The following is a 22,566-nucleotide window of genomic DNA, read 5'->3' as shown; positions in this document are numbered from 1 at the left end:
ATCTCTAATATCCACTTCAATCTCCCAAATATTAATCACACAAGAACCATTCTCACGAACCAAATCCGTTCCAAAAGACAAATTGATGGTGATCATGATCAATGGAGGTATTTCATTCCCAAATGCTGCAGGTGTGAAAGTACTATGCTCTATATGTAGATTCTGAGCCTAGCCATCGATCGTCGCGACAGCAAAACACCATATCCCATTCCCCCCAAGAAGCAAAATCGTTAACATATTCGTTTATGATCTTGGCTTCTCCTTCTTCTCCTTCCACAAAGCAGACAATCCAACACCAGAGACCTTGACGACCTTGAAACGAACACCAGGAATATCTCCCTTGGCCTTTCCCTTACGACCGAAACCAGCGAGGAGAACCTCGTCGTTCTCATCGACAAAGTTAAGACAACCATCGTTAGGAACTGTAAGAAAAAAATCATGTTAGTATCTCTTCTTCATTTTCAATTCTCTCATTTCTTCAAATGCCTCATATCATCCTTCTCTCGCCCGCAGATCTTCATCCCATCTTCCACTACCTCGCAGGAATCCCATGATATAAAATAATCCACATACCGAAAGCAGTGACCTTCTTTCCGTTCTTGATCAACTGGACTCTGACACACTTTCGGATAGCGGAGTTAGGTTGTTTGGCCTCGACTCCGACCTTCTCGAGAACGATACCCTTGGCGTGGGAGGAACCTCCGAATGGCGAGGACTTGAAAGCGGTACCCAAAGCACGCTTCTTGTAGGACAAATCAGACCATCTTTGCTCGCGACGATGGTTTTGAAGTTTGCGAGCGGCGTTGAGACCTCTTGGCTTTCCTTTACCCATGATTGCTATTGAGAAATTTCGAATTAGCTGCTGATTGAAATTTATTGAGAGTATAAATCGTAGAGAAATTGGGTATGTACCGAATTAAGGCGATAACGGGAATTGATGGGTTATGGTTAGTTGTCGATATGTCGTTGCGAAAGCTGGAGAGAAGAATTTCAAAATCACAATGAGTGCGTGAAGCTAAAATGCGCTAAGCGAACAAATGAATTTCTGGGCAGGATAAATTGTAGCCTGAAAGTAGTCAGAATTGAATTTATCTTAAGGCATTTACATTAATGCAGATTGTCGGCGATAACAATCACTGATAAGAAGTTCGATGACTTCTATCTCATAGCTCCCGACTTCTCCAAATTACTTCCATACACATATACAATCTTTTCGTTTTAGGACCCAATATGGATCAATCACCAAAATCAAAATCAAAACGACCCGTTCGTGATCCACCTCCAGTACTCTTTACTACACCTTCACAAAATGCCTCTCACGTATCGTTAGAAGGTGCTCTAGCACCTGTACCATCCAATCAATCATCAAACTTATATCCCACCACTTCTAGAAATTCTCTTGTCCGTCAACGATCCCAAAGATTACCATTGCGAACTAATCTCGATGGACCCACCGATACAGCTCCCATAACTTCCCTTCCTCGTGCGGGGAAAGCTCCTTCTGAAGGACAAAAACAAGCTGCGAGAACCGATGCATTATGGGCTGAAATGCAAAGTACATTAGAAGAAGTTGAGCTTAGTGCTGTAAATGCGACACATGTATTTGGACCTGAACATAGTAGAGCTTTAGAGGAACTACGGAAAACACAAATAGCTTTGGCGCAAGCGTGGGCTAGGAGTGAAGCGGATGATGTGGTTGATGAGGGACGTAAAGGTGATATTGGGGGTGGGACATTGGGAAGTGAGGGGAAGAGCGCTCTAGATGGACCGGGAATGACGGCGACATCTGGAACGGATGGAGGAAGGAGTACGACCACTAGTGGGGTTCATAGTGGAGGCGGAGAGAAGATGGGTAGTAAATTAGAGGAGGATACAAAGGCAGATATTGTATTAGCAAGGAAGAGAAGGGAGGCTAACGACAGGTATTTCCAAAGGGTTAATGAAGGAGTTCTTGATGTGGTAGCAAAATTGGAGGAAGTAGCTTCTGCAATGAGATCTGTGGAACAAGAGAGTCGAGATATTTGGGGTGACAATGAAACTATGGATACTGCCAGTATTCAAAGTTCATTGCCATGAATCATGACGTAAGAGCTCAAATCTCGATTTTGAAGGATCGAGGAATGGACTTTTACATCCATTGTTTGGCACTTGTCTTGGGTGTATACTATATATGGGCGTTCGAATGGGCATTGGCGAAGGTGTTTTGGTTATTGGAAATTGGAGACTGGAGACTGGCGCAAAGGAATAGCTTCTGCAAGGAATGCGTGGATGCGTAGGAGGGTAAAATAATCTGGTATAATTTTCGATTATGCGTATATGTAATACCATTTTGGCTCAAATGCCACCCTCTCATAACATTCCAAGCACACCTCCTATGCCAAATGTCTTTGAGATCCAGACCTCGATTTGATATAAATTCATCCTCCCTCCAAACGCCATGCAAATCCCCTCTCCCAAACATTTAGTTACCAACAAACAGAGAAACCTATTGTCATTCATTAGTAACTCCCCAGTCTAGCAAGCAGAGTAAAACTCACAGCCATGACAACACAGCAGACACTTATATAAGGACTCAGTCGCTCTCCTATCCTCGCACATTTCCAGAACAACCCGGTAAAAGTGCTAGTTTCCATCAGTATTCTAATTCCCAGCTTTTCCAAAACAAATGCTATCATACCCTTCCTTATTCCGATCCATAATATTGGGAAACAATTGATGTGCGTATGCGCTCGTACATATGAGGAGGAGGAGCACTAGCAGCGCTGATTGGAAATTGAAGAGAGCTGACTAGATAGCTTATTAGTACCTTTGCGCAAGAGGATTTCGCATACGCAGAGTCCTCAACTAGAATTTCTGGGCTTGACAAACCATTTTGTAGGGTAAGAGTCGAGATCACAGGAAAAGTTTTAGATGATTGGGGTGTTCCTCAACATATAAATCTGTAAATACCATACATCTACCAAACACATTTCCATTCACATGCATACATTGGGCAATCGGTAGCCGGACTATCTATAGACCCGATTTCCGGACAAATTATTAATCGTAATATAGCTTGCGGAAGCTCTGCGACTTTATTACTTTAGATCAAAGATTCGATTTCCTCCCAGTGATAGTACCATCACAAGAAACGCGCCAATAGATCTTATTTATAGCGCTTGATACTTGTACTCACGGATTCATCAATTCAGAAATTGACTGAAAGTACAACTATTTACCAGAACTACAACGATCTAATTTGGGAACATACCCATTATTAGTATCAGATCTACAAAACGCGCGCAATCCATCGCATCATACATCAGCTATTTCAATCAAACTTTCACATTACCTCAAAAAATGTCTGAACCAAGAGCTCGCGCAGCCAAAAATCGTGGTCAACAAAACTTCACCGAAGCAGAACGTACGTTCCAATCTTTCCCTATGACTTCCTCTTCTATTCCTCCCAATCAACACCCAAACTAACCCAGTCTAGTAAAATCTTTCCTCCACGCTCACGGTGATGTTCATCATGCCCTTGAAACTACGACCAAAACCCTCGATGAAATAGTAACTGATTTCATCATCGAGCTCTGTTTTGAAGCATCTCGCGCAGCCCAAATAGCTGGTCGACAAAAAGTTAAACTCGATGACATTAAATTTGCTTGTCGGAAGAACCCAGCATTTTTGGGAAAAATCACAGAAGTGTTTGAGAAGAAGATGTTTATTGATGAGGCGAAGAAAACCTTTGATGCGACGGATGATAAGTTGACGAAGAGTAGTGGGGGGAAGGTAGAGACGTTGGGAGAGGAGGATGATGTGGATGATGTGGTGAATATTGTTAAGGGTAGGAAAGGGATGGGAAGTGATTAGGGAGTTATGGGGGAATAAGATATACTTTGAGAAACTGGCATTTGGAGTTGGATAGGATAGGTTGATACCCACATTAGGAGTTCATTTTCGGAATCAATCATAATCTTTTACGTCTTTTGACTACTGACTTTATTTCACCTCCTTCTACAGATTTGCGAGCTCATGAAATTGATATTCTTGAATCTTGGCTCCAAGTGGAAGCAATCATTCAGCGTTACTTGTCGATGTTCCATCTATCCAAGTAATACTTTTCAAAATACTTATAAATAGTTTATAATTCCAAGTCCCATTAATCTCATAAAAAGAGAGGTCTATATCACCATCTCGATTTCCAATTAAAGCTGGATGTACTAGCTCTTACGCACACTGTTCACAAAGTGTATCTACCATGATGAAAGAATACTACTTTGTTCTCATCACACCGAACAATATATTCTCATATTCTACACAAGTAGACTACATCGATCGTAATATGCTCTAATAATTATCTCTTCTCAAATTTCCCAGTGGCTATTTATAGAAGGCTGCTTAAATATGGAGAGGTTAGAACCAGTTATTAGTAGCTTTCATCCTTTGTCTTTGGACACTCATACTATATTTCTGTTGCTGCCATCTATCTTGACCAAATTTGAATTTTGAAATTGCTTCCTATTCATTCTCTCTCTCCATTCATTTCTTACCCTGCTACGAAATTACACACAAGCTATAGGATGAACCAAGCCGTATATTCTGTCCAGATACTATATCTTTCCATTAAAGAAAATCAATCCCAAGTCTCGACTGAGAACTTAAGAATTTAGCTTCCTATCCAGAGTCTGTATCGTTTTCTGGATGAGATGATGAGTATTTCAGGAACGTAAGTCTTACATACCAGGGATATCTCTATCCCAGTCCATACTTGATTCTAAATACCACGATGTATATGGATTTTCAAATATTGTACTGCAAGGAATGATTTGGCTTACAGCTATGATTCATCGTCTAACTCGGAGATCATGTGAGCTTTATTCTACGGTATATCTACAGAAGATATAGATATACAATAAAAGTGATTAGAATCTAGGACTGTTTGGTAGAGATTGATGGTATGGATGGATGCAAAGAATTTTACTTAATTTTCAATCTATTATATGATATATATGGATTGGATATTGAGATTATCTCCTTTTATAGTACCTTTATATAGGTAGGTAATATTCTCGGTTATATATCTATTAATTGGTACAAATCAAAGAGGTGATAGTAATGAGAGGATTCTTTCGTGATTTCTGAATTCGTGTTGCTCTGCTCTCATTTTCGGGTAATTCAAGGGGGATTGTGAAACTTGTCTGAAAAGTTAGGGAGGGATGTATTGCGATTTATCTCCTGTACTATATTACCTGTATTGTTATCTTCTCTTTTCTTTCCTTCTCATACTATCATATCTCATGTCATCATATAATTTCCACACTACTAACATCTCAATCTCAATCTCAATCTCAATCTCAATCTCAATCTCAATCTCAATCTCAATCTCAATCTCAATCTCAATCTCAATCTCAATCTCAATACTATATATCTACCTACATACCTACCTATTATATAATACAAATACAAATGCATCCCATCCCATCTCATTCCATCCCAGCATAAATCAAATATCAAATCAGTATAAAAATATAAACACAATACAATACAATACATACAATACAATACAACACAAAACAATACAACACAACACAACACAATCCAATCCAAACAGGTATGGATATAACAAATAAGTTCACCATAGCTGCCTACCAGTAATCTTATACCCTCTTCTCTCCTCTCCTCTCCTCTCCTCTCCTCTCCTCTCCTCTCCTCTCCTCTCCTCTCCTCTCCTCTCCTCTCCTCACCTCTCCTCTCCTCTCCTCTCCTCTCCTCACCCAATCCAACCCACCCAACTCAACCCATTCAACATCCCATTAATATCCCATCTACTCATCTACCCCTAAAAAGTATCAAAGTATAGATTATTGAATCAAACAAACTAACTGGGAGTATTTATATTTGTATTATTTCTTATTTCTTATAATATAAGTATGAGTATGAGTATGAGCACGAGTATTTAGATATATATTTACTCGATTTATACATTTATACGATTGATTTTATAATTTTATAATTTTACAATTTATAATTTTATAATTTTATAATTTTATAATTTTATAATTTTATAATTTTATAATTTTATAATTTTATAATTTTATAATTTTATAATTTTATAATTTTATAATTTTATAATTTTATAATTTTATAATTTTATAATTTTATAATTTTATAATTTATTCCTAATATCCTAATATCCTAATATCCTAATATCCTAATATCCTAATATCCTAATATCCTAATATATAGGGATTGGTTTAAGCGAATGAATGAATGAATAAATGATTATTGAATTATTTATATATGATTAATAAATATATAAACAGACAGATAGACAAACAAACAGATAGACAGGAAGAGGAAGAGGAAGAGAAGAGGAAGAGAAGAGGAGAGAAAGAGAAAACGATTGTTAGTATTAATATCACTCACCTATTGATATCAATATAAACATTACTATCAATCTCAACATCAACACTACAAGTTTCAAAATAGAGATCAATCATATACTCACACTCACACTCACACTCACACTCATAAAAAAACTCAAATAAAAAAAGTATTCCAATGATTATATATCTTTTATATATCCATCCCATCTACCTAGTACCAATAATCTATCTCATAATTTCCTATGCAAGCAAGCTTCAAGCATCCAAGTCTCCAAGCTAGATAGATATCCAAAACGCCATTCCATGTATACAATACAAAGCAATGCAATGCGATGCAATGCAAAGCAAAGCATTATCCAACCATCCAGAATATCAAAGTAAACCCCACTGATATCAACAATCATTATACCATCTATACACACATACATCCTGAAATCACATTCGATCCCTCACCTCACATCACAATCCAAAATACATGAAACCCAGCACACCCATCACAAGCATGACTGCACTTCTCCCTACCACATCCAATCTTCCCGCATCACTCTTCGCCGAACTACCACAGCATTCTCGATTATATGTGACATTATTCCACTCAGCGGCGACTTCAAAAACACTTCCTTGTCCCACATTGTAGAAATCTACATTCAGAAATTTTGGTGGAAATCCCCAATCCCGCACACATTGCTCGACATTCATTCCCAACGATCCATATCCCGTGGAATTATTCGTCTCATTCAGCAAATTTTGATATGGGACCAACAGTGAAATTCCCAGAAGATTGATATCGTAGTTCAAATTATGATTCGTCATGTAGAGGTGCGATTTCGCATCTGAATCGAGAAGATTGGGTGGGCGTTGTGGTGTACATGGGAATGAGCGATCGGTGGGATCAAAAGGCGTTTCCCACATTTGTGTGAATTCGTCGAGGATCCATGGATAGGCGGTTTGGTTTGCTTCGTAGTCCATGAAGAAGACGACTCTCTTGCCGCTAAGAATCATGCTGGCGAGGGTGGGCCAATCGTCTAGCGCCATGGGAATCTTGGGGGGTACGTATGCGAAGTTTTGGAGACCGGATTCTTCGATAAAGGGAACGTATTTGTCGACTTTGGAGTAATTTCCATTGCCGAGGAGAATGGTGACAACGTCGAAGGGGTGGGCTTGCACCCAATCGTAGACTTCGCTCAGATACGTTGTGATCGGACCGGCGTCCAATATATCACAGGAAGTATGGCAGAAATGTGGAATACTTCCATTCCATTGAATCTGAGCCTGCAATAATCTGATGCCATCGTTGAGTTGGGTTGTCACATCCAATGCTTGATTTGCAGCCGCGCTACCACTTCTCACAAAGGGAGAATTGTGTGCGGATACTTCGGTGATGTTTCCGTAACTGCGGTCGCAAAATTCAACATAGTTGTTGCAGGGAGTGGTGTTAGTTGCTACGGCAGAGCTGGAGGTGGATGTGGCTGTTGAATTGGATGTTCCATTGATGGCAGTGGTGGTGGTATGACGTCCTCCACCCGTCAGAACAATCTGTGTAGCGGAACTGGTTGATTCTGTTGCATTTCCGGTCAACGTCTCTGTGCCCAATGCATAGATTGTAGTTGACCCCAAAGTCGTGGTGCGAGTGGTGGTGCTATCAGTTGAAGTCGAGACTATAGCTTTAGTCGATACAGGGGATGAAGATGTAGAAAGTGTAATTGTAGTGGAAAGAGAAAGATAAGATCCTGTGGGAGTTCTTAATTCCGACCCCGTTATTGTGGTTAAATCAGTTTCCGTTGATGTGGAATCTGTGTTAGAACTCGAACTCGAAGTACTTTCTGACGTTGCTTGAGCATGCACTCCCGCAGCCAGTAAACTGACCGAAAAGAGGCGAGAAAACAACATTTTTCCTCCTGTGATTCTGCAGTGATTCCTTTGACGCCTAATCACTTTGGCAGATCTGTAGATGGAATGGTGAATGTATTCAAGGTAGAGAGAAGATTCAAACGAGTGGAGAAGCTTTGGGGGGAAGAGGTAGGTATAACTCGTATTCGAGAAGTTTGGGGAAAAAGTTTAGATAGCGATAGGAATTTGGGATGGTGAAGGTGGGACTAGGATTTCACAAGTCGACGTCAGAAAAAGAATTACTCTGTAGGAAGTAGTCGAGTCGAGGAAAAGGTGTGTGAAGGGCACAATACTACCTAATTTGGAATGAATGCTCAAACATTGAATCTTGATGAATAGATGTCCAAAATAGGAGTAGTAAGTACTCGGATAGATGAATAAATACCCAGTAACTAGGTGGCACGGTTGAAGAAGGAAAAAATGAAGTTGTTCCAAAGGCAAGGCAGGGCAGGGCAGGGCAGGGCAAGGAAGGCAAGGCAATGAATGACGTTATCCAGTGGTTTTGTTTTCTATTTTCGTGTGCCGTGTACGTTTTCTTTCTTCACCTCTCTTTCGTTAGATATTGAAATGCAAGAGGCTTGAAAGTTGAGGGAGGAGGTAGGAGGGGCTCAACTTGGTCAAGGGACTCACTCGCATTGGAAGAAAATGAACGTCTGTTTTGTTTCAAGACACAGACACCACAGTGGATACGCAATTCCACTTTAGCTTCGGATACTCGGCGAACATACCAAGGGAAAATAAGCCCCCTTTGAGGAATCGAGAGTCGTGTAAGTCTTGACAATCTTGAAGATGTAACAATTGACAAATCTTCTACTTGTGCGTACCGCCGGTATACGGTTGGAGATAGATTCTAGATGCACGATACTAGATACTAGATACTAGATGATGATGATGATGATGATGATGATGGCGAGTGCATTTGGATGGTGGAGTATTCCGTAGACCAGAGGAGGAATCTAACTGTATACAATCTTAGCTTTCACCCCAAAAAATAGCCTTTTCTTGGGAAATATCGATCTTCCTTTGGTTTGTAGATCTACTTGTGCTTGACTGGTGCGATGGTACCATTTGTCCCTGAATCATAGCGGGAGGGAGGAGGAAGGGTAGTCCCGAGCGAACGGGTACGGGCCATTCAACTCTTCAATTGATCAATTGATCATTCATTCATTCATTCTGTTATCCATATGTATTCAATCAATCATTCATCCTGTCATCATACTTGGTCTTACATAGGAAGAAAAGCAAAAGGTGACAGCCAGTCAAACTAATGCAAAAAATCACACACAAACATCTCATCTCCAATGAACTCGAAATATAACAATCAACTCCAAATATAACAATTCAACTCCAAATATAACAATTCATCTCCAAATATAACAATTCACCTCCAAATATAACAATTCACCTCCAAACCAATCCCAAACCCTTACCCTTCAAACCCTTCAGTCCATCACCACATCATCCAAATGTCTTACAATTGTATCAAATAGAGTTTCACAAAACTCATCATAATTTTCTGCGTCTTCTTGTCATCGCCCTCTCACACCTCTCATACCTCTCACCTCTCACCTCTTCTGAAAACCAAAAGTCCCACCTTCTCTCCCAATTCCATGGTCCAAGCCTCATTCCCGCCCCTCCTTTCTCTCACGGCCAAGACGGCTATTCAAGGATTGGATCCATTTGGAAGCAGCTAACCTCATCTTCCTGCATAGATCCGAGTCTAGGATTACGGGCATTTCCTCCCTCAGCACTTGAAATAACGAGGTGCAGAACATCGGCAGAGGGTAAACCATGATTGATTAAGGGTCTAGATTGATCACCTAGTGAGGATACCATCGCATCCTATCCTCCCGCCAATGCATAACTAAAGTGTGAAGGGAAAGAAAAAACTCTTCTGGTGTGAGTTTGGAAAAGTCGAAAGAAATTCCTCTCGAGACAAGTGTAAACTTAGACAACACAGTTACCTCCCTAGTATCTATCTAGACCAAGGATCATCTAACCTTACTCATCCGTCAATTAACCGCCAAGTGTACCGGTGGTCTTCTTTTACAAACAAACAAACAAACAGTACACCACCTCCACCACCGTATCGGTATCCCAAGTATCCCAATTCTCGTATTCACAATCTTGTCAATGACCTATGGACCTATAGATCTCTACCGCTATCATCGGAGAGAAACCCCCCTTCCGCCTTCCTCACTCCTCAAACTGCGCCTCAATCTACCTAAGCTCAATACCGTATCGATGAGTGCTGGCTGGGTAGGTAGATAGGTAGGTGTTACATTCTCAAGCTTACCTATCGAACCACTATTACTCCGGTCCTTGGGAGTTGAATAACATGATGTTCAGGGGGATGATGATAATCTTCCTATCCGTTATGTTCTTCATATTCTTAGGTAGGTACTAGGTAGGTATTCTTCATCCCAATTCTAGAATTAGAACTCTAGAATTCTCACAGTGTATCCAGCGTATCCACCACCAACACCAACAACACCAAGCTTTATGAAAAGTGTATCATATCATACATACATACTAGGTACCAGTAATCAATCAACAAATTCGACATCTATCCCTACTCCTCCACTCGTAGATTCTCAAAGTTTTGCTTGGAGAATTCAATAGTTTTATTAGTTGAATAATTTCAAGGTCTCCAGAGTCCAGAGTCCAGATTGATGAAAACTGTCGTACATACATACATACATATGGATACTTATGTACAACGACATCAGCGGCGTATTTTTCTTCTTCTTTTTTCTCTCCTCTCTTCTCACCATCTCCCTGTCTCACCTGTTTCCCAAGTCTCGTCTGTAAAAATCTGTTTGCTGTATCTTACAAATCCAATCTCCAACCTCCAACCTCCAACCTCCAACCTCCCGACCATCACCTAGAGTCGTAGTTTCAAATCCTCAAGCCAATCCAATCACTCCAGATCTCTCTAGATGCTCGAGAATTGATTGATTGACTGTCAAGCCGAGCAAGCGTCCTCCAAGCTCCAACACGAACAGCCAGTTCTCGATGCGCAAGATGACTCCGTACCCTCTTTTACTCAATACTAAAATGTCAATCCATGCATGCAAATGTCCAAGCCCCCCTGTGTGTGGATAGCAGGTGTAGGTACCATGGTTTCGATGATGTCGATAAGATGGGTCGTAGGGTAAATCTACTTTGTTTCCAATCTTATTATTTGATTTTATTCTGACGATTCTTGTATTTGTGAGTGAGCATTGTGAATATTCATTTACGGTATTATTTATTATTTAATATTTATTATCATTACTACCATTTCTTCGTACAATACATGCCGATTCTCGACTAATACACTAACGTCGCTGAAAACTGGGTACGGGTCAAGGAGAATCAAGCTTTTGGTGAAGAATTGCATAGAGGAAGTGTGAGTGAGGTAGGCTTGTTTGTGTCTTGGGAGAACATCAGTGGATGATTATCTGATATCTATCCTAGGATCCTTCTACCGTCTTTCATTTTGTGGATGGATCGATTTTGGATGGTTTATTGATTGGGCTTTTGGATTGTGCTATTCGATCATTGCTGTCGTCGTCTATCACTCACTCACTCACCCACTCACTCACATTGTATATCCATCTATCCACATAGATAGGATTTGTGAAAGTGTACAAAGAGATAGTCATCAAATCAATTCCCTCATCTCGTCTCATCACATCTCAATTCAACATCAATCAATAACCTTATCTCGTCTCATCTCACCTCACCTCACCACCCAATCTCACCATGGGTTTCTTCCCCAATCGAAAACGTCAAGAAGCAATCCCAGCTCACCAAACAGGAACCATAGCCCCAGAAGGTCGCACCACAGATAAAAGTTCCGATCGAACGTTAACTCCTGGTGACAATTCAAATCATGTCTCGATGGCCGGCGTGGATATCAAGAGAGCTACCAAGGCGAGGAAGAGAGCTATTTATATCACCAGTTTCTTGTACTTGATCGCCGTCATCTTTTTAATTCTTGTAAGTTTTGATTTTCTAGACTGTCACCCATTGCTATTGCCATTGCCATTCCCCCCATATCTCAATCTTCTCCCTCATCTTCTAAAACTAACACACAAATCTCAGACAATAATCGGCAATATAAACAACCGTGCCGTCATCCGCGATACCTGGTTCTTCCGACTCGACCTCACAAACATCATTCCCGAATCCGTCGGCGGTGGCATCACCCTGCAAAACTCTCTCGCCCGATCCCTCGGCCTCCACGATTTCTACCAAGTCGGCCTCTGGAATTTCTGCGAAGGCTACAACGATGAAGGCATCACCGCTTGCTCCACCCCCCAACACCTCTACTGGTTCAACCCCGTCGATATCCTCCTCAATGAGCTCCTCGCCGGCGCAACCATTGCTCTCCCCGCTCAAATAAACAATATCCTCAGTCTCATCCGCATCGCTAGTCACATCATGTTCGGCTTCTTCATCACCGGTGTCGTCATGAGTTTCTGCAACATTTTCCTCTCCTTCTTCACCATCTACTCCCGCTGGATATCCGGGTTCTACGCCATCTGGACATTTATCTCCGCGCTTCTCGTCACCACGGCGGCGATTATCGCCACGGTGATGTTTATCATTTTCCGCAATACGGTGACGAGTCAGGCGGGCTTGAATATTGGCGCGAGTGTGGGCACCCGGATGTTTGCGTTTATGTGGATCGGTGCTTCCTGTGTGATTATCGCGTGGGTGATTCATGTGGGTATGTGTTGTTGTGGGGCTAGTAGGAGGGATGTGAAGAGTGGGAGGAGGATGGGGAGTAAGAAGGCTTATTCCAGTGGAGTTATGCCCGTTGGGATGGAGGAGAAGCGGGGTGGGAAGAAGAGGACGATTCCGGGGTTTGGGAGGAGGAAGACGGCGGGGGAAGTGGTTTAGGTTAGGTTGGTTTGGTTTGGTTTGGTTTAGTTTGTGATTCCACGGTGGGGGTGGTTCTTTTTTCTGGCTACTTCTTCTTCTTCTTTGTCTTCGGGACAAAAGATGATGGAATTGGGAATATCATACATATTATAGAGTGAGTGGAACACATGGATATGGATATGCACATGCATATCCATCGATGAACATCCTCATCAACATCAACATCAACATCCAACCCAGAGCATATATATTAAAATTAAATATGCCTCGGAAGTATATATAGTTATGTTATACATATATACATATACATATACATATATACAAAACCATATAGTTATGAAACTAGGATATCAGGATATCAGGTATTAGAATATATATCGGGACAAGGCGTTAGTTAGTAAATAGATATATTGATAGAATATCGACGGCTCGGTAAATAGGTAGCCTTTTGGATTTCTTTGTATATAGGATGGGATTTTGGGAATTGGGGGGTGTGGTGTGGGAATTTGGGAACTGGGGGGGGGATTGGGAACTGGGGGTGTGAGTAGGAGAGGAGAGGAAGGAGAGGAGAAATTATAGCGCGTGTATGCAAGTATTAGGGTTAGGGTTGGTATGACTTGGGATTTGTATTGGGAGAAGGGTTGAGAGAAGGATTGATGGAAGGATTGATGGAAGGATTACTAGTAAATGAATTGAAGAGAACTGAATAGAATAGAATAGAATATCTATATCTATATATCTATATATCTGAATATCTGAATAGCATAGTATCTTTGTGTTTTTGTATATTATATTTTTGTATCTTTATCTTTACATCGCTATAGATAAATAAATAAATAAATGAATGAATAAATAAATAGTCATTTCTACTTTATATTTCAAATCTCAGATTTCAAATCAGAGCTATTAGAATATATACTATAATAAAGATTAAAGATAGAGATAGAGATAGAGAAAGAGGAAAGGATATGAATGTTTCTTGTAAAATCTGAGATGTGAGATGAAACGTCATGCTTTTATACCACCTGGTGTACTGAGTAGGTATCTGTTTATGGTTTGTGTTATGAGTTTTTTGGGGGGTTTGATATGTAGAGCTTTTACTGGATGGGGAGTTTTGTTGGATGAATGAATGAATGAGGGTAGGAGGAGGTGTTTCTTTAATAGAGAAATATCAAGGACATGTGTTTTGAAGGGTTGTATATTTCTCTTACATATACTTGCACACCAAACACCTACTTCCACTGCACACTCCAAATCTTCTGACCCCTCCAAAACGGCACAACCTCCACTCCCTCCCCCTTAAAACTCGCTCTCACAATCTCCTCTCCATTCCTCAACACAATTCTCTGTCCCTCTCCCGTCCCCGCCTCCGCAATCCCATAAAACTTCCTTCCTCTCTTCCCCAAAAATCCCTCCAAAATCTCCCTCGTCACATCCTCCTCCCTCAAAACCCCCATCTCCACCCCCCTTTCCAACGCCGTAATCACATGACCCACCGCATGCGCCTGCGTAAACACTCCCGCGGCCGTCTTTCCCGTTCCGCCCTTCTTGGCGCCGATATCATGGGGTGCGCTATCGGTGCCGAGGAAGAATTTCTCGGAATCCTCGACTGCTGCGACGAGCAACGCGGTCCGATCGCTGGGTAATTTCGCCACCGGTTTGCAGAAGTGGAAAGCGTCGTCGGCCCATTGGTCGATGGTGAGGAAGAGGTGATGAGCGGTGATTGTTCCGACGACGTTGGGACCGCATTGTTTGACGGTTTGGATGGCGGCGGCGGTGGTGCAGTGTTCGAGGACGATTTTGAGGGTGGGGAATTGGCGGTGGAGAGAGAGGAGGGTGGGGAGGAAAGAAGCTTCGGCGTTGAGGATGGTGATGTCTTTTTTGTGGTCAGAGGGACATTCACCGTGGAGATTGAGGACGAGTCCTTCTTCAGCCATGGCGGCGAAGACGGGGTAGAAAGGTTCGTAGGAGATGACGCCTGAGGAGGAATTGGTTGTTACGCCTGTGTTTGATTAGTTTTCTTTATGTAAGTCTATTTCTGGAAGGGAAATAGATGGAGTAGAGTATTTATGAGTCCGGACTGGGGGATTGGCAGATTGTAAGTTCTCGATACTTGAAAGTAATACATTATCCAAGGTAAAAGAGTATTTCAAACTCCCTACTCTTTAAATGTTGTATTACTTCCAAAGACTGAAAGCTTCTAATCATCGAACTGCAGTCCGAGTCACTAGAAATTTGGATGAAAAACACGAACCAGCTGGATAACTTTTAATTCCCACAATTCCCGCCTTCTTAGCCTCTCGAACAGTTTCAGGGGTAATACTCTCGTGTAAATAAAGAGTCATGAGATAATTGACATTTGGCTCGATGGCAAGAAGACGTTCTTTATAGGCCAGAGCTGCAGCCACAGTAGTAACGGGTGGAACGAGATTGGGCATTACATAGACCTATTGTATGATAGTTTAGCAAATCAGAGAAAAAATCTAAATAATCTGGACTTTGTGGTCGAGAAGAGAAACTTTCGAAATCTGAATGAAACGAAAACTCTTCCTATAAAGAAAACCACTTACGGTATCCACTCCTCCCAACTTAATGGTTGGAACAACTGTCTCCATCATCTTTCCATCTCGTAGATGTACGTGAAAATCTGCCGCAGCAGGGAGTTCTAACCCGTCGAATTTGGAAAGGGGTGACATCTTTCTTTTCTTCTGATGGAAACTTGAGGGTTTGAAGGTAAATTATTTACAGATACTAGGAACTTTCCTAACTCAAATCTCTTTCAAACTTCAAGTACCTATGTATGATCTTTTTGATTTGTGCTGTGCTAGTCAAAAGCTGACTAGAATTTTAGATCAAAGGTTGCTAATAAATCATGAGGGTCAGTTACAATTTCTGTAGAGAAGAGAATAGCACTCACGTATCAGAATACTATATCGACAACCTCGAATTTCTAGAGAATGTACGTAAATATTGATCAAGACTCTCATAAAAGCTCAAGAAAAAGATCGCTCGCCGTTGGTGGGATGAATGGTGGGGTGCTATTAAATTTTTGCATTACGTAAGATGAATGCTAGAGATTAGAGGTTCGTACTAATTTTCGGTGGTCGGTTCGGATTGTGTGTGTGTGTGTGTGTGTATACCAATTTTTATTACATATTGGAGTTTTTAGGTATATGAAGGCGATCATGAGGACCCTAAATAGTATGTTTAAGATAATTGAGGGTCGAAAAGTATGCCAGCTAGCGGATCAATGTAATTCACCTCCAAATAGTCGATTGTCATAATAAAGAAAAAGATAAAAAATTGTGGTATTTTATAACAGTATATTTTGTAATTCTTGTGGAATTCAATCATTCACAACTTGTCTACATATCATGATGTAAACATATCCATCTAAAACTACGCATTCTTGACCTCTATGATGACGAAGCGCATAGCAATTAATCCTCATAACGCCCTACCCAAAGCCATGCCTTCTAAATGAATACACATGACAAGTTCCTTTTCGTAATAGTAACACACCGAGCTATTTTGACTCGATTTCTTCGTCCTCATCTGCATCTTCATCTCTTTCTACCCTTAGACTTGCTCTTCGAAACCGAAGCTGGTGCTGGACTGGAAGCATTTGAAGCAACGCTTGAAGCTCTTGAAGATGGAGTTGCTGAAGCTGCTTTACTCCCAGCAGTAGACTTGACATTATCCAGTGCTTTGTTCTGAAAGAATAGTTAGTAATCATGTACAAGTTTGCTTCGGTAAAATAGATAATCGTACCTTAACACCATTCTTCGACTTCTTTTTGGCAGGAGCCATTCCCAAAACGCTATCCTCATCATTTTCATCATCTTCAGGTTCTCTCTTGGCTTTGCCATTTGCAGTACCATTTGCTGCAGGTTTAGCTGCAGCCGGTTCATCAAATTCTCTAGCAACTGTTGTCAAAAGTGTTGTACATCTTCTGCTAATCTCAATTGGGGTTCTGCTCAAGAAGAACCAATCAAATCGGAAAAGAGGACTCTCACGAATATCATCACGGATTTTTTCATGGATACCATCACTATCAACTCCGTACTTGTCTAGAAGAACAAGCAAGAAACGATCTTCCTCCTCAGTATAGACCTTTTTGTTTGTAGTTGATACTGAGTAGTTGATCTTGAGTTGTTGTAATGGTACTCGGTATTGTTGCATTTTCTTGCGCAACATTTTTCTTTGGTGATCCATCTTTCTTGTTTTCTCCTCACCAGCTTCAATCTGACCGATGTGTTTAGCATAATCAGCGATTTCGGTATATCGTTGCCAGAAGATCTTAGCGTAAGCTTTGATATCCTCCGGTCCCTTGCTGTCCACTTCTTCAGCAATCATATTGTAATCTTTACGGCCATATTTTGCAGAACCGTTAATGAATTGTTGAAAGTCTCGACGATTCCAGTCAGCGAAACCTTGTTGAGATAGGAGTTGCTTCTCTTCTTGCTCTTCTTCAGTAAGAGGAGTAGCATTGTCAATCTCCAATTGCTCCAAATTACGTTCAGCCTCACGATCCGAGAGATCTTCATCTGTACCATCTGCAAGAGGAACTTTGTAACCGATTTCTTTACGATGAAACGCAGTCTCACGATCTTGTAAATCTCGTAGAGTTGGTGGAAAGAATTGATAGTCATGAACTGTGACTTGTTTAGGCGCTTTGGGTGCTTTAGGTTTTGGATCGGCAACGCGACCGCCAGTAGACAAAGCTTGCTTGTAGTATTTGTCCATGGAATAAGATTGTTCCTTGCGTTCACGCTTGGCGGGATTAATCCAAGTCATACCAATGTCTTTCTTTTGATTACTGAAGTCTTTACCATCCCATTGATAAGCGGATTCTGACGTGAAGTTCTGAAGGTCATCGATACCAAGTTTCTCGTAACGGGCATTGAGTTCTGCAGTACGCTTCTCACCATGCTTCAAAATTTCATCAATGTCATCATCGTCAAGGTCTGCACCCTTTTCTGCAAGAGTGCCTGTTGGTCCAGTAGTCGCGAAAACCTTTTCGGCTCCATGCTGAATCATGTTCAACAGATCATCCTTATTAGCGGCTGCCTTAGCAGCAATCTGGGCACGACCTTGTTGAATAACGAGTTGATCTAGACGTAATTTCTGTGCAGCACGTTCTAGAACCTTTTCTTCAATGGCATTCTCAGTGACGAATCGATAAACAACAACTTGTTTTGTTTGTCCAATACGATGTGCTCGATCCATAGCCTGCAAATCTGCTTGAGGGTTCCAATCGCTGTCGTAGAGGACAACAATATCAGCACTGGTCAAATTGATACCAAGACCACCAGCTCTGGTAGTTAAAAGGAAGACAAATTTTTCGCTGCCTGGCTTGTTGTAATCATCAATTGCTTGGATACGATCCTCGTGTGCTGTACCACCATCAATTCGACAATACTTGTATTCACGGAAAACACAGTAATCTTCAAGGATGTCTAAAAGTCTGCTCATCTGAGAGAAGATTAGGACTCGACTTCCAGCTTTCTTCATACGAGTAAGAAGTTTGTCTAACATGACCATCTTTCCAGCGTTGAAGACCAAATGCTCATCGGTAGTGTAAGGTGGTCCGGGTTCAGCACCCTCAAAAAGATATGGATGGTTGCAACATTTCCGAAGTTGCATGACAATGTTTAAAAGTCGTGTCTTGGATTCACGTTTTCCACCCGCACCATTGACTGCGTCGATATCCTTCTCAAGAATCTTTTTGTACCATTTGACTTGCATGTCGGACATGCCAATGTACAAATTAACCTCCTTTTTGGGCAATAAACTCTTTTCGACATCCGCCTTGACACGACGAAGTAAGAAAGGGCGCAATACGCGATGTAATTGCTGGACAACGGTATCTTGATCTTCTTGTTGGCCAGAAAACCATTGATCAAATGCCTCGGCATCACCGAAAACATCTGGAAGCAAAAAGTTGAGAAGGGCCCAAAGCTCATGTAAATTGTTTTGCAATGGAGTACCGGTGATCAAAAGTCGATTTCTTGAATTAAATAAACGAATGACTTGAGCAAGGGAGGACTCTTCGTTTTTGATACGATGGGCCTAGTTTAGTTAGCCAGGGATCACTTTTATGGAATAAACAGTCCTACCTCATCAATAATGATGTATTCCCACGCAAATTTCTTCAAGTGAGATTTCTCTCGAAGAATCATTTCGTAACTCGTGATACAAACATCGAACTTTTCATCGATAAGTCGCTCGTTGATCAAATTATTACGCTCCTCCTTGGCTCCTTGGAGTACCAAAACATTGACCTCTGGCGTCCACCTTATAAACTCTCTCTTCCAATTGTCAAGCGTAGATTTCGGGACAACAATGAGATGAGGACCAGTAATATCCATAATATGCCTCAAATAACCTAAAAATGAGATTGTCTGTAAGGTCTTTCCAAGACCCATCTCATCTGCAAGGATTCCCGAAATACCATTCTCATGGAGAGAAACCAGCCAATTCAATCCGGCAACTTGGTAATCTCTCATTTGTCCTTGAATAAAGCCTGGCGATTCGCGAAATACAGTCTCCGCAGACCCTCCAGCCTTTTCATCTTTTAAGAGCTCTGCATCTTCTTCTGCTTCTGTTCTGCGGCGTCTCTCGTTGGCTGCACCTCCTTTTCTATCCGCACTCTTCTTCTTTTGTTCAGCTTCTTCATTCTGGCGATCAATCTCGTGCATAATTTCCTGGATTCGTGGATTTGGGTTTGTTTCAATGAAATGCCTGAATAAATCTGTCAGGCCAAGAAGATATCGGAAACGTCGAATGGAGTCGTCTTCCTATAATAGGGAGGATCAATCAGCTGTTACTCTTGAAGATCAGTAAAAGCCGGTAAAAATACCTTGGATTCACCAAGACGATCATGTTTCTTGCCAAAAACGCTCCGACGCAATTGAGTAGCTTCTGATCTTCGTTTACGTCCATCTCCTGCATCACCATGAACGCTGCTCTCTGTTGTATTTGGATTGGTATCAGAATCTTCTGTAAAATCTGGGGTTTCATCGACATCCTAATGCGCCAGTTAGTATATCATCACTTCAGGTCGATGTACGTGGAAATAAAGCCTCGACAGCTTTTAGAGTAAATGTATTTTAGATCAAAACGAAACATACCATAGGGTCAGCATGTTGTTCTTTGACTTCAGAGACATCTGCCATGGACATATCTGTATCGACGCCACTATTGCGTGAAGAACGTGTTGGCGCCATCTTGATATAACTTCAACCCTTTCTAGGGCACTTAATGGTAAGAAGTGTATCACTTATGCGCCGAGAAGGAGAAGTGCTTCACTAGATGGAAAGGTATAAGGAGTTTTGATGATGAATGGTTTCTTGAAATCAAAAGAGCAATACTGTTTGTTGATTGAGGTTGAGATTGAGATGCAGAAATTAAGAAATTGACCTGAAGTGGAATTTCGCGTTCATTGAGTAGAATCTACAGCACAGGCGTGAATGAACGCGGTACTGATCACGGAATACGGATTAACTGCCACGCCGTGGTTCATAGAGCACGGGCCGAGAAAAAGTCATTGCTCTTTGTCTCTTCAAAAATCAACCAGAACTTCCTCCACTCCACAGTACAGAAACTGTTCGAATCCTCATTAAAGGAGTCATATTTATATTCCGAGCTCTTCTTCTTCATTGAGCTTGAATACGAGAGTTGTTTGAGATTATTTCATTTGATCGGATTTTTGCGATTCCTTCACCACGAAAAGGTATGTTGCTAGGCTAAAATCAAGGGTCATTACATTCATAATCCTGCGTCTACCCGTGGAACCCATCATCTGACTAATTTCCACCTTTGTTACAGAACTCAGTACAAACTCATTTTCAACAACAATCATGGACTCCATGAGATCTTTGAATACCTCCCTTCCAGGGGGCAAATCACCTTCAAAACAATTGAACAGCGACCCTCCGCAACAAGTTCTTATCGCACAATTCAAAGCTGCCGCTTTATCCGTCACCAATCTCTATAAAACTGCCGCTGCAGATCAAGGAAGAGCTAGGGCTGAAGGTTATCAAGATGCACTGGATGAACTCTTAAGTTTCCTCGATAAAGAAGATATTGGGCTGAGCGATGGCGAGGGTTGGAGGATTCGAAGATGGGCGACTGAGAGATTAGATGGTCGGGACACAGCATCACACAACGACAGCGACGACGAGGTTCTTGAAAAAGGAGATAGGGGATCATCACCAGTAATTCAAAGATCGCAAAGTTCAAGTCACATTTCGGCATCAACTCCTAAACCAACAAGAACTGCTTCTCCAATGAGCGCAGAAACAGTGCCTGCACCTGCGGCCGTTGTTCTGCCCGACCCAGAACCTCCAACGATTACAGCGCTTCCACAAGGCACATTCACTTTCCGATCTTCGCAGCAATATCCACAAGATCCCGATATTTTATTGTCAGATTTAGATTTATCAGATAAGAATCGCCCTCAACCCCATGATAATTTTGGTAATCAGTCAGCGGGTATTTCCCTTACTCGGCCCTCACGAACCAACGCAAGACACAGCAATCATTCGTCTCGATTAAACTCTAGATCTTCGACGACACAGATAAACAGAGGAGCTGGTCAAAAGAGGAAAATAAACTTCGGGGATTTCTTTGATTTAGGAAATTTAGGCCATGGAGACGATTCTTTCGGTGGGGGCGGAAAGAGGGGAAGATTCGTATGAACGGCCACCGCCTTCCCTGCATGCAGAGTGTACATAGCGATGTATTATACCTTCTATGGAGGGTACTAAACCACATCTTTACATTTGGTGGATTATGGACGATTTGTAACGACCTTGACGATAACATGCCTACACAAGTTCGGGAACTTTGTTCCTAAGCAGCATTTAAATGGGGGTAATGGAGTAGGGGAACAGAAGACCGTGCATTGGAAGGCGTCAATTAGACAGCGAATTTACCTGTCCATGGGGGCAATTAAGGGTCTCTATGTATAGACTATGTTTCTTTCTTTAATCATCAAGTTAAATACCCATCGTTAGTTTTCAAGTTTTTTAATTTTAGAGAATTTTCCGGATTTCAAATTGCGATACGATGAAACATTGGCAGTATCTCGATCAGTGTCGAAAAAATACCTCCCTCCTTTCCATCGAATGATAAATTTGAGATTCCAATCATCATGTTTTAGCAATTCTCCAGTTTTGTACAAGCGACTGAAATATTCAATATTGTCCAGAAATCCAATATTACAATGATCGTTGCGCCTACTACAGCATTCTTCACGTATCCACGTCTACATTATTCCGCAACGATCGTCATAAACGTCGGAGCGACATAATTTCCAAGACGCATACCATGCCACGGAGAGGATTTCTGGAGCAACGCGACTAACCTTCCATCTGTGAATAAGTAGCCCATCAATTCCCAATCCTTTTGCTATATATGTGATGTTTCTCGA

General features: G+C 41.4%; 10 protein-coding genes across 10 annotated transcripts; 4 read left to right on the top strand and 6 right to left on the bottom strand.

Moving 5' to 3' along the window:
• Nucleotides 1-243: 243 nt before the first annotated feature.
• On the bottom strand, nucleotides 244-832 carry EAF02_005841 (uncharacterized protein; the record flags this gene model as incomplete). Its single annotated transcript, XM_038901889.1, has 2 exons — nucleotides 244-422; nucleotides 574-832. 2 exons carry the CDS (start codon nucleotides 830-832, stop codon nucleotides 244-246), a joined length of 438 nt encoding a protein of 145 aa, XP_038758106.1.
• Nucleotides 833-1,230: 398 nt separating this feature from the next.
• EAF02_005840 (uncharacterized protein) lies at nucleotides 1,231-2,076 on the top strand (the record flags this gene model as incomplete). Its single annotated transcript, XM_038901888.1, has 1 exon — nucleotides 1,231-2,076. One exon carries the CDS (start codon nucleotides 1,231-1,233, stop codon nucleotides 2,074-2,076), a length of 846 nt encoding a protein of 281 aa, XP_038758105.1.
• A 385-nt stretch (nucleotides 2,077-2,461) lies between these two features.
• Nucleotides 2,462-2,871, bottom strand: EAF02_005839 (uncharacterized protein; the record flags this gene model as incomplete). The annotated part of the gene is made up of 4 exons (XM_038901887.1): nucleotides 2,462-2,485; nucleotides 2,538-2,622; nucleotides 2,678-2,787; nucleotides 2,869-2,871. The coding sequence occupies 4 exons, from the start codon at nucleotides 2,869-2,871 to the stop codon at nucleotides 2,462-2,464; spliced, it is 222 nt and encodes a 73-aa protein (XP_038758104.1).
• Nucleotides 2,872-3,339: 468 nt separating this feature from the next.
• On the top strand, nucleotides 3,340-3,852 carry EAF02_005838 (uncharacterized protein; the record flags this gene model as incomplete). The annotated part of the gene is made up of 2 exons (XM_038901886.1): nucleotides 3,340-3,403; nucleotides 3,476-3,852. The coding sequence occupies 2 exons, from the start codon at nucleotides 3,340-3,342 to the stop codon at nucleotides 3,850-3,852; spliced, it is 441 nt and encodes a 146-aa protein (XP_038758103.1).
• A 2,975-nt stretch (nucleotides 3,853-6,827) lies between these two features.
• On the bottom strand, nucleotides 6,828-8,258 carry EAF02_005837 (uncharacterized protein; the record flags this gene model as incomplete). Its single annotated transcript, XM_038901885.1, has 1 exon — nucleotides 6,828-8,258. One exon carries the CDS (start codon nucleotides 8,256-8,258, stop codon nucleotides 6,828-6,830), a length of 1,431 nt encoding a protein of 476 aa, XP_038758102.1.
• A 2,435-nt stretch (nucleotides 8,259-10,693) lies between these two features.
• On the bottom strand, nucleotides 10,694-11,139 carry EAF02_005836 (uncharacterized protein; the record flags this gene model as incomplete). Its single annotated transcript, XM_038901884.1, has 3 exons — nucleotides 10,694-10,756; nucleotides 10,959-11,063; nucleotides 11,092-11,139. 3 exons carry the CDS (start codon nucleotides 11,137-11,139, stop codon nucleotides 10,694-10,696), a joined length of 216 nt encoding a protein of 71 aa, XP_038758101.1.
• EAF02_005835 (uncharacterized protein) lies at nucleotides 11,096-13,631 on the top strand. The gene is made up of 3 exons (XM_038901883.1): nucleotides 11,096-11,658; nucleotides 11,718-12,242; nucleotides 12,348-13,631. The coding sequence occupies exons 2-3, from the start codon at nucleotides 12,006-12,008 to the stop codon at nucleotides 13,146-13,148; spliced, it is 1,038 nt and encodes a 345-aa protein (XP_038758100.1). The 5' UTR covers nucleotides 11,096-11,658; nucleotides 11,718-12,005; the 3' UTR covers nucleotides 13,149-13,631.
• A 731-nt stretch (nucleotides 13,632-14,362) lies between these two features.
• On the bottom strand, nucleotides 14,363-16,100 carry EAF02_005834 (uncharacterized protein; the record flags this gene model as incomplete). Its single annotated transcript, XM_038901882.1, has 4 exons — nucleotides 16,048-16,100; nucleotides 15,701-15,992; nucleotides 15,385-15,577; nucleotides 14,363-15,132 (listed from the first exon to the last, which is right to left on the bottom strand). Exons 2-4 carry the CDS (start codon nucleotides 15,824-15,826, stop codon nucleotides 14,363-14,365), a joined length of 1,089 nt encoding a protein of 362 aa, XP_038758099.1. The 5' UTR covers nucleotides 15,827-15,992; nucleotides 16,048-16,100.
• Nucleotides 16,101-16,693: 593 nt separating this feature from the next.
• Nucleotides 16,694-20,359, bottom strand: EAF02_005833 (uncharacterized protein; the record flags this gene model as incomplete). Its single annotated transcript, XM_038901881.1, has 5 exons — nucleotides 16,694-16,843; nucleotides 16,902-19,202; nucleotides 19,250-19,930; nucleotides 19,993-20,160; nucleotides 20,264-20,359. The coding sequence occupies 5 exons, from the start codon at nucleotides 20,357-20,359 to the stop codon at nucleotides 16,694-16,696; spliced, it is 3,396 nt and encodes a 1,131-aa protein (XP_038758098.1).
• A 633-nt stretch (nucleotides 20,360-20,992) lies between these two features.
• Nucleotides 20,993-21,832, top strand: EAF02_005832 (uncharacterized protein; the record flags this gene model as incomplete). The annotated part of the gene is made up of 1 exon (XM_038901880.1): nucleotides 20,993-21,832. One exon carries the CDS (start codon nucleotides 20,993-20,995, stop codon nucleotides 21,830-21,832), a length of 840 nt encoding a protein of 279 aa, XP_038758097.1.
• Between the last annotated feature and the right edge of the window lie 734 nt (nucleotides 21,833-22,566).

Source organism: Botrytis sinoallii, assembly GCF_014898435.1.
Source record: "Botrytis sinoallii strain Bc 23 chromosome Unknown BSIN_009, whole genome shotgun sequence".
Taxonomy (NCBI): domain Eukaryota; kingdom Fungi; phylum Ascomycota; class Leotiomycetes; order Helotiales; family Sclerotiniaceae; genus Botrytis; species Botrytis sinoallii.
Note: the sequence above shows the minus strand (reverse complement) of the source record. Positions and strands in the feature narration are given on the sequence as shown.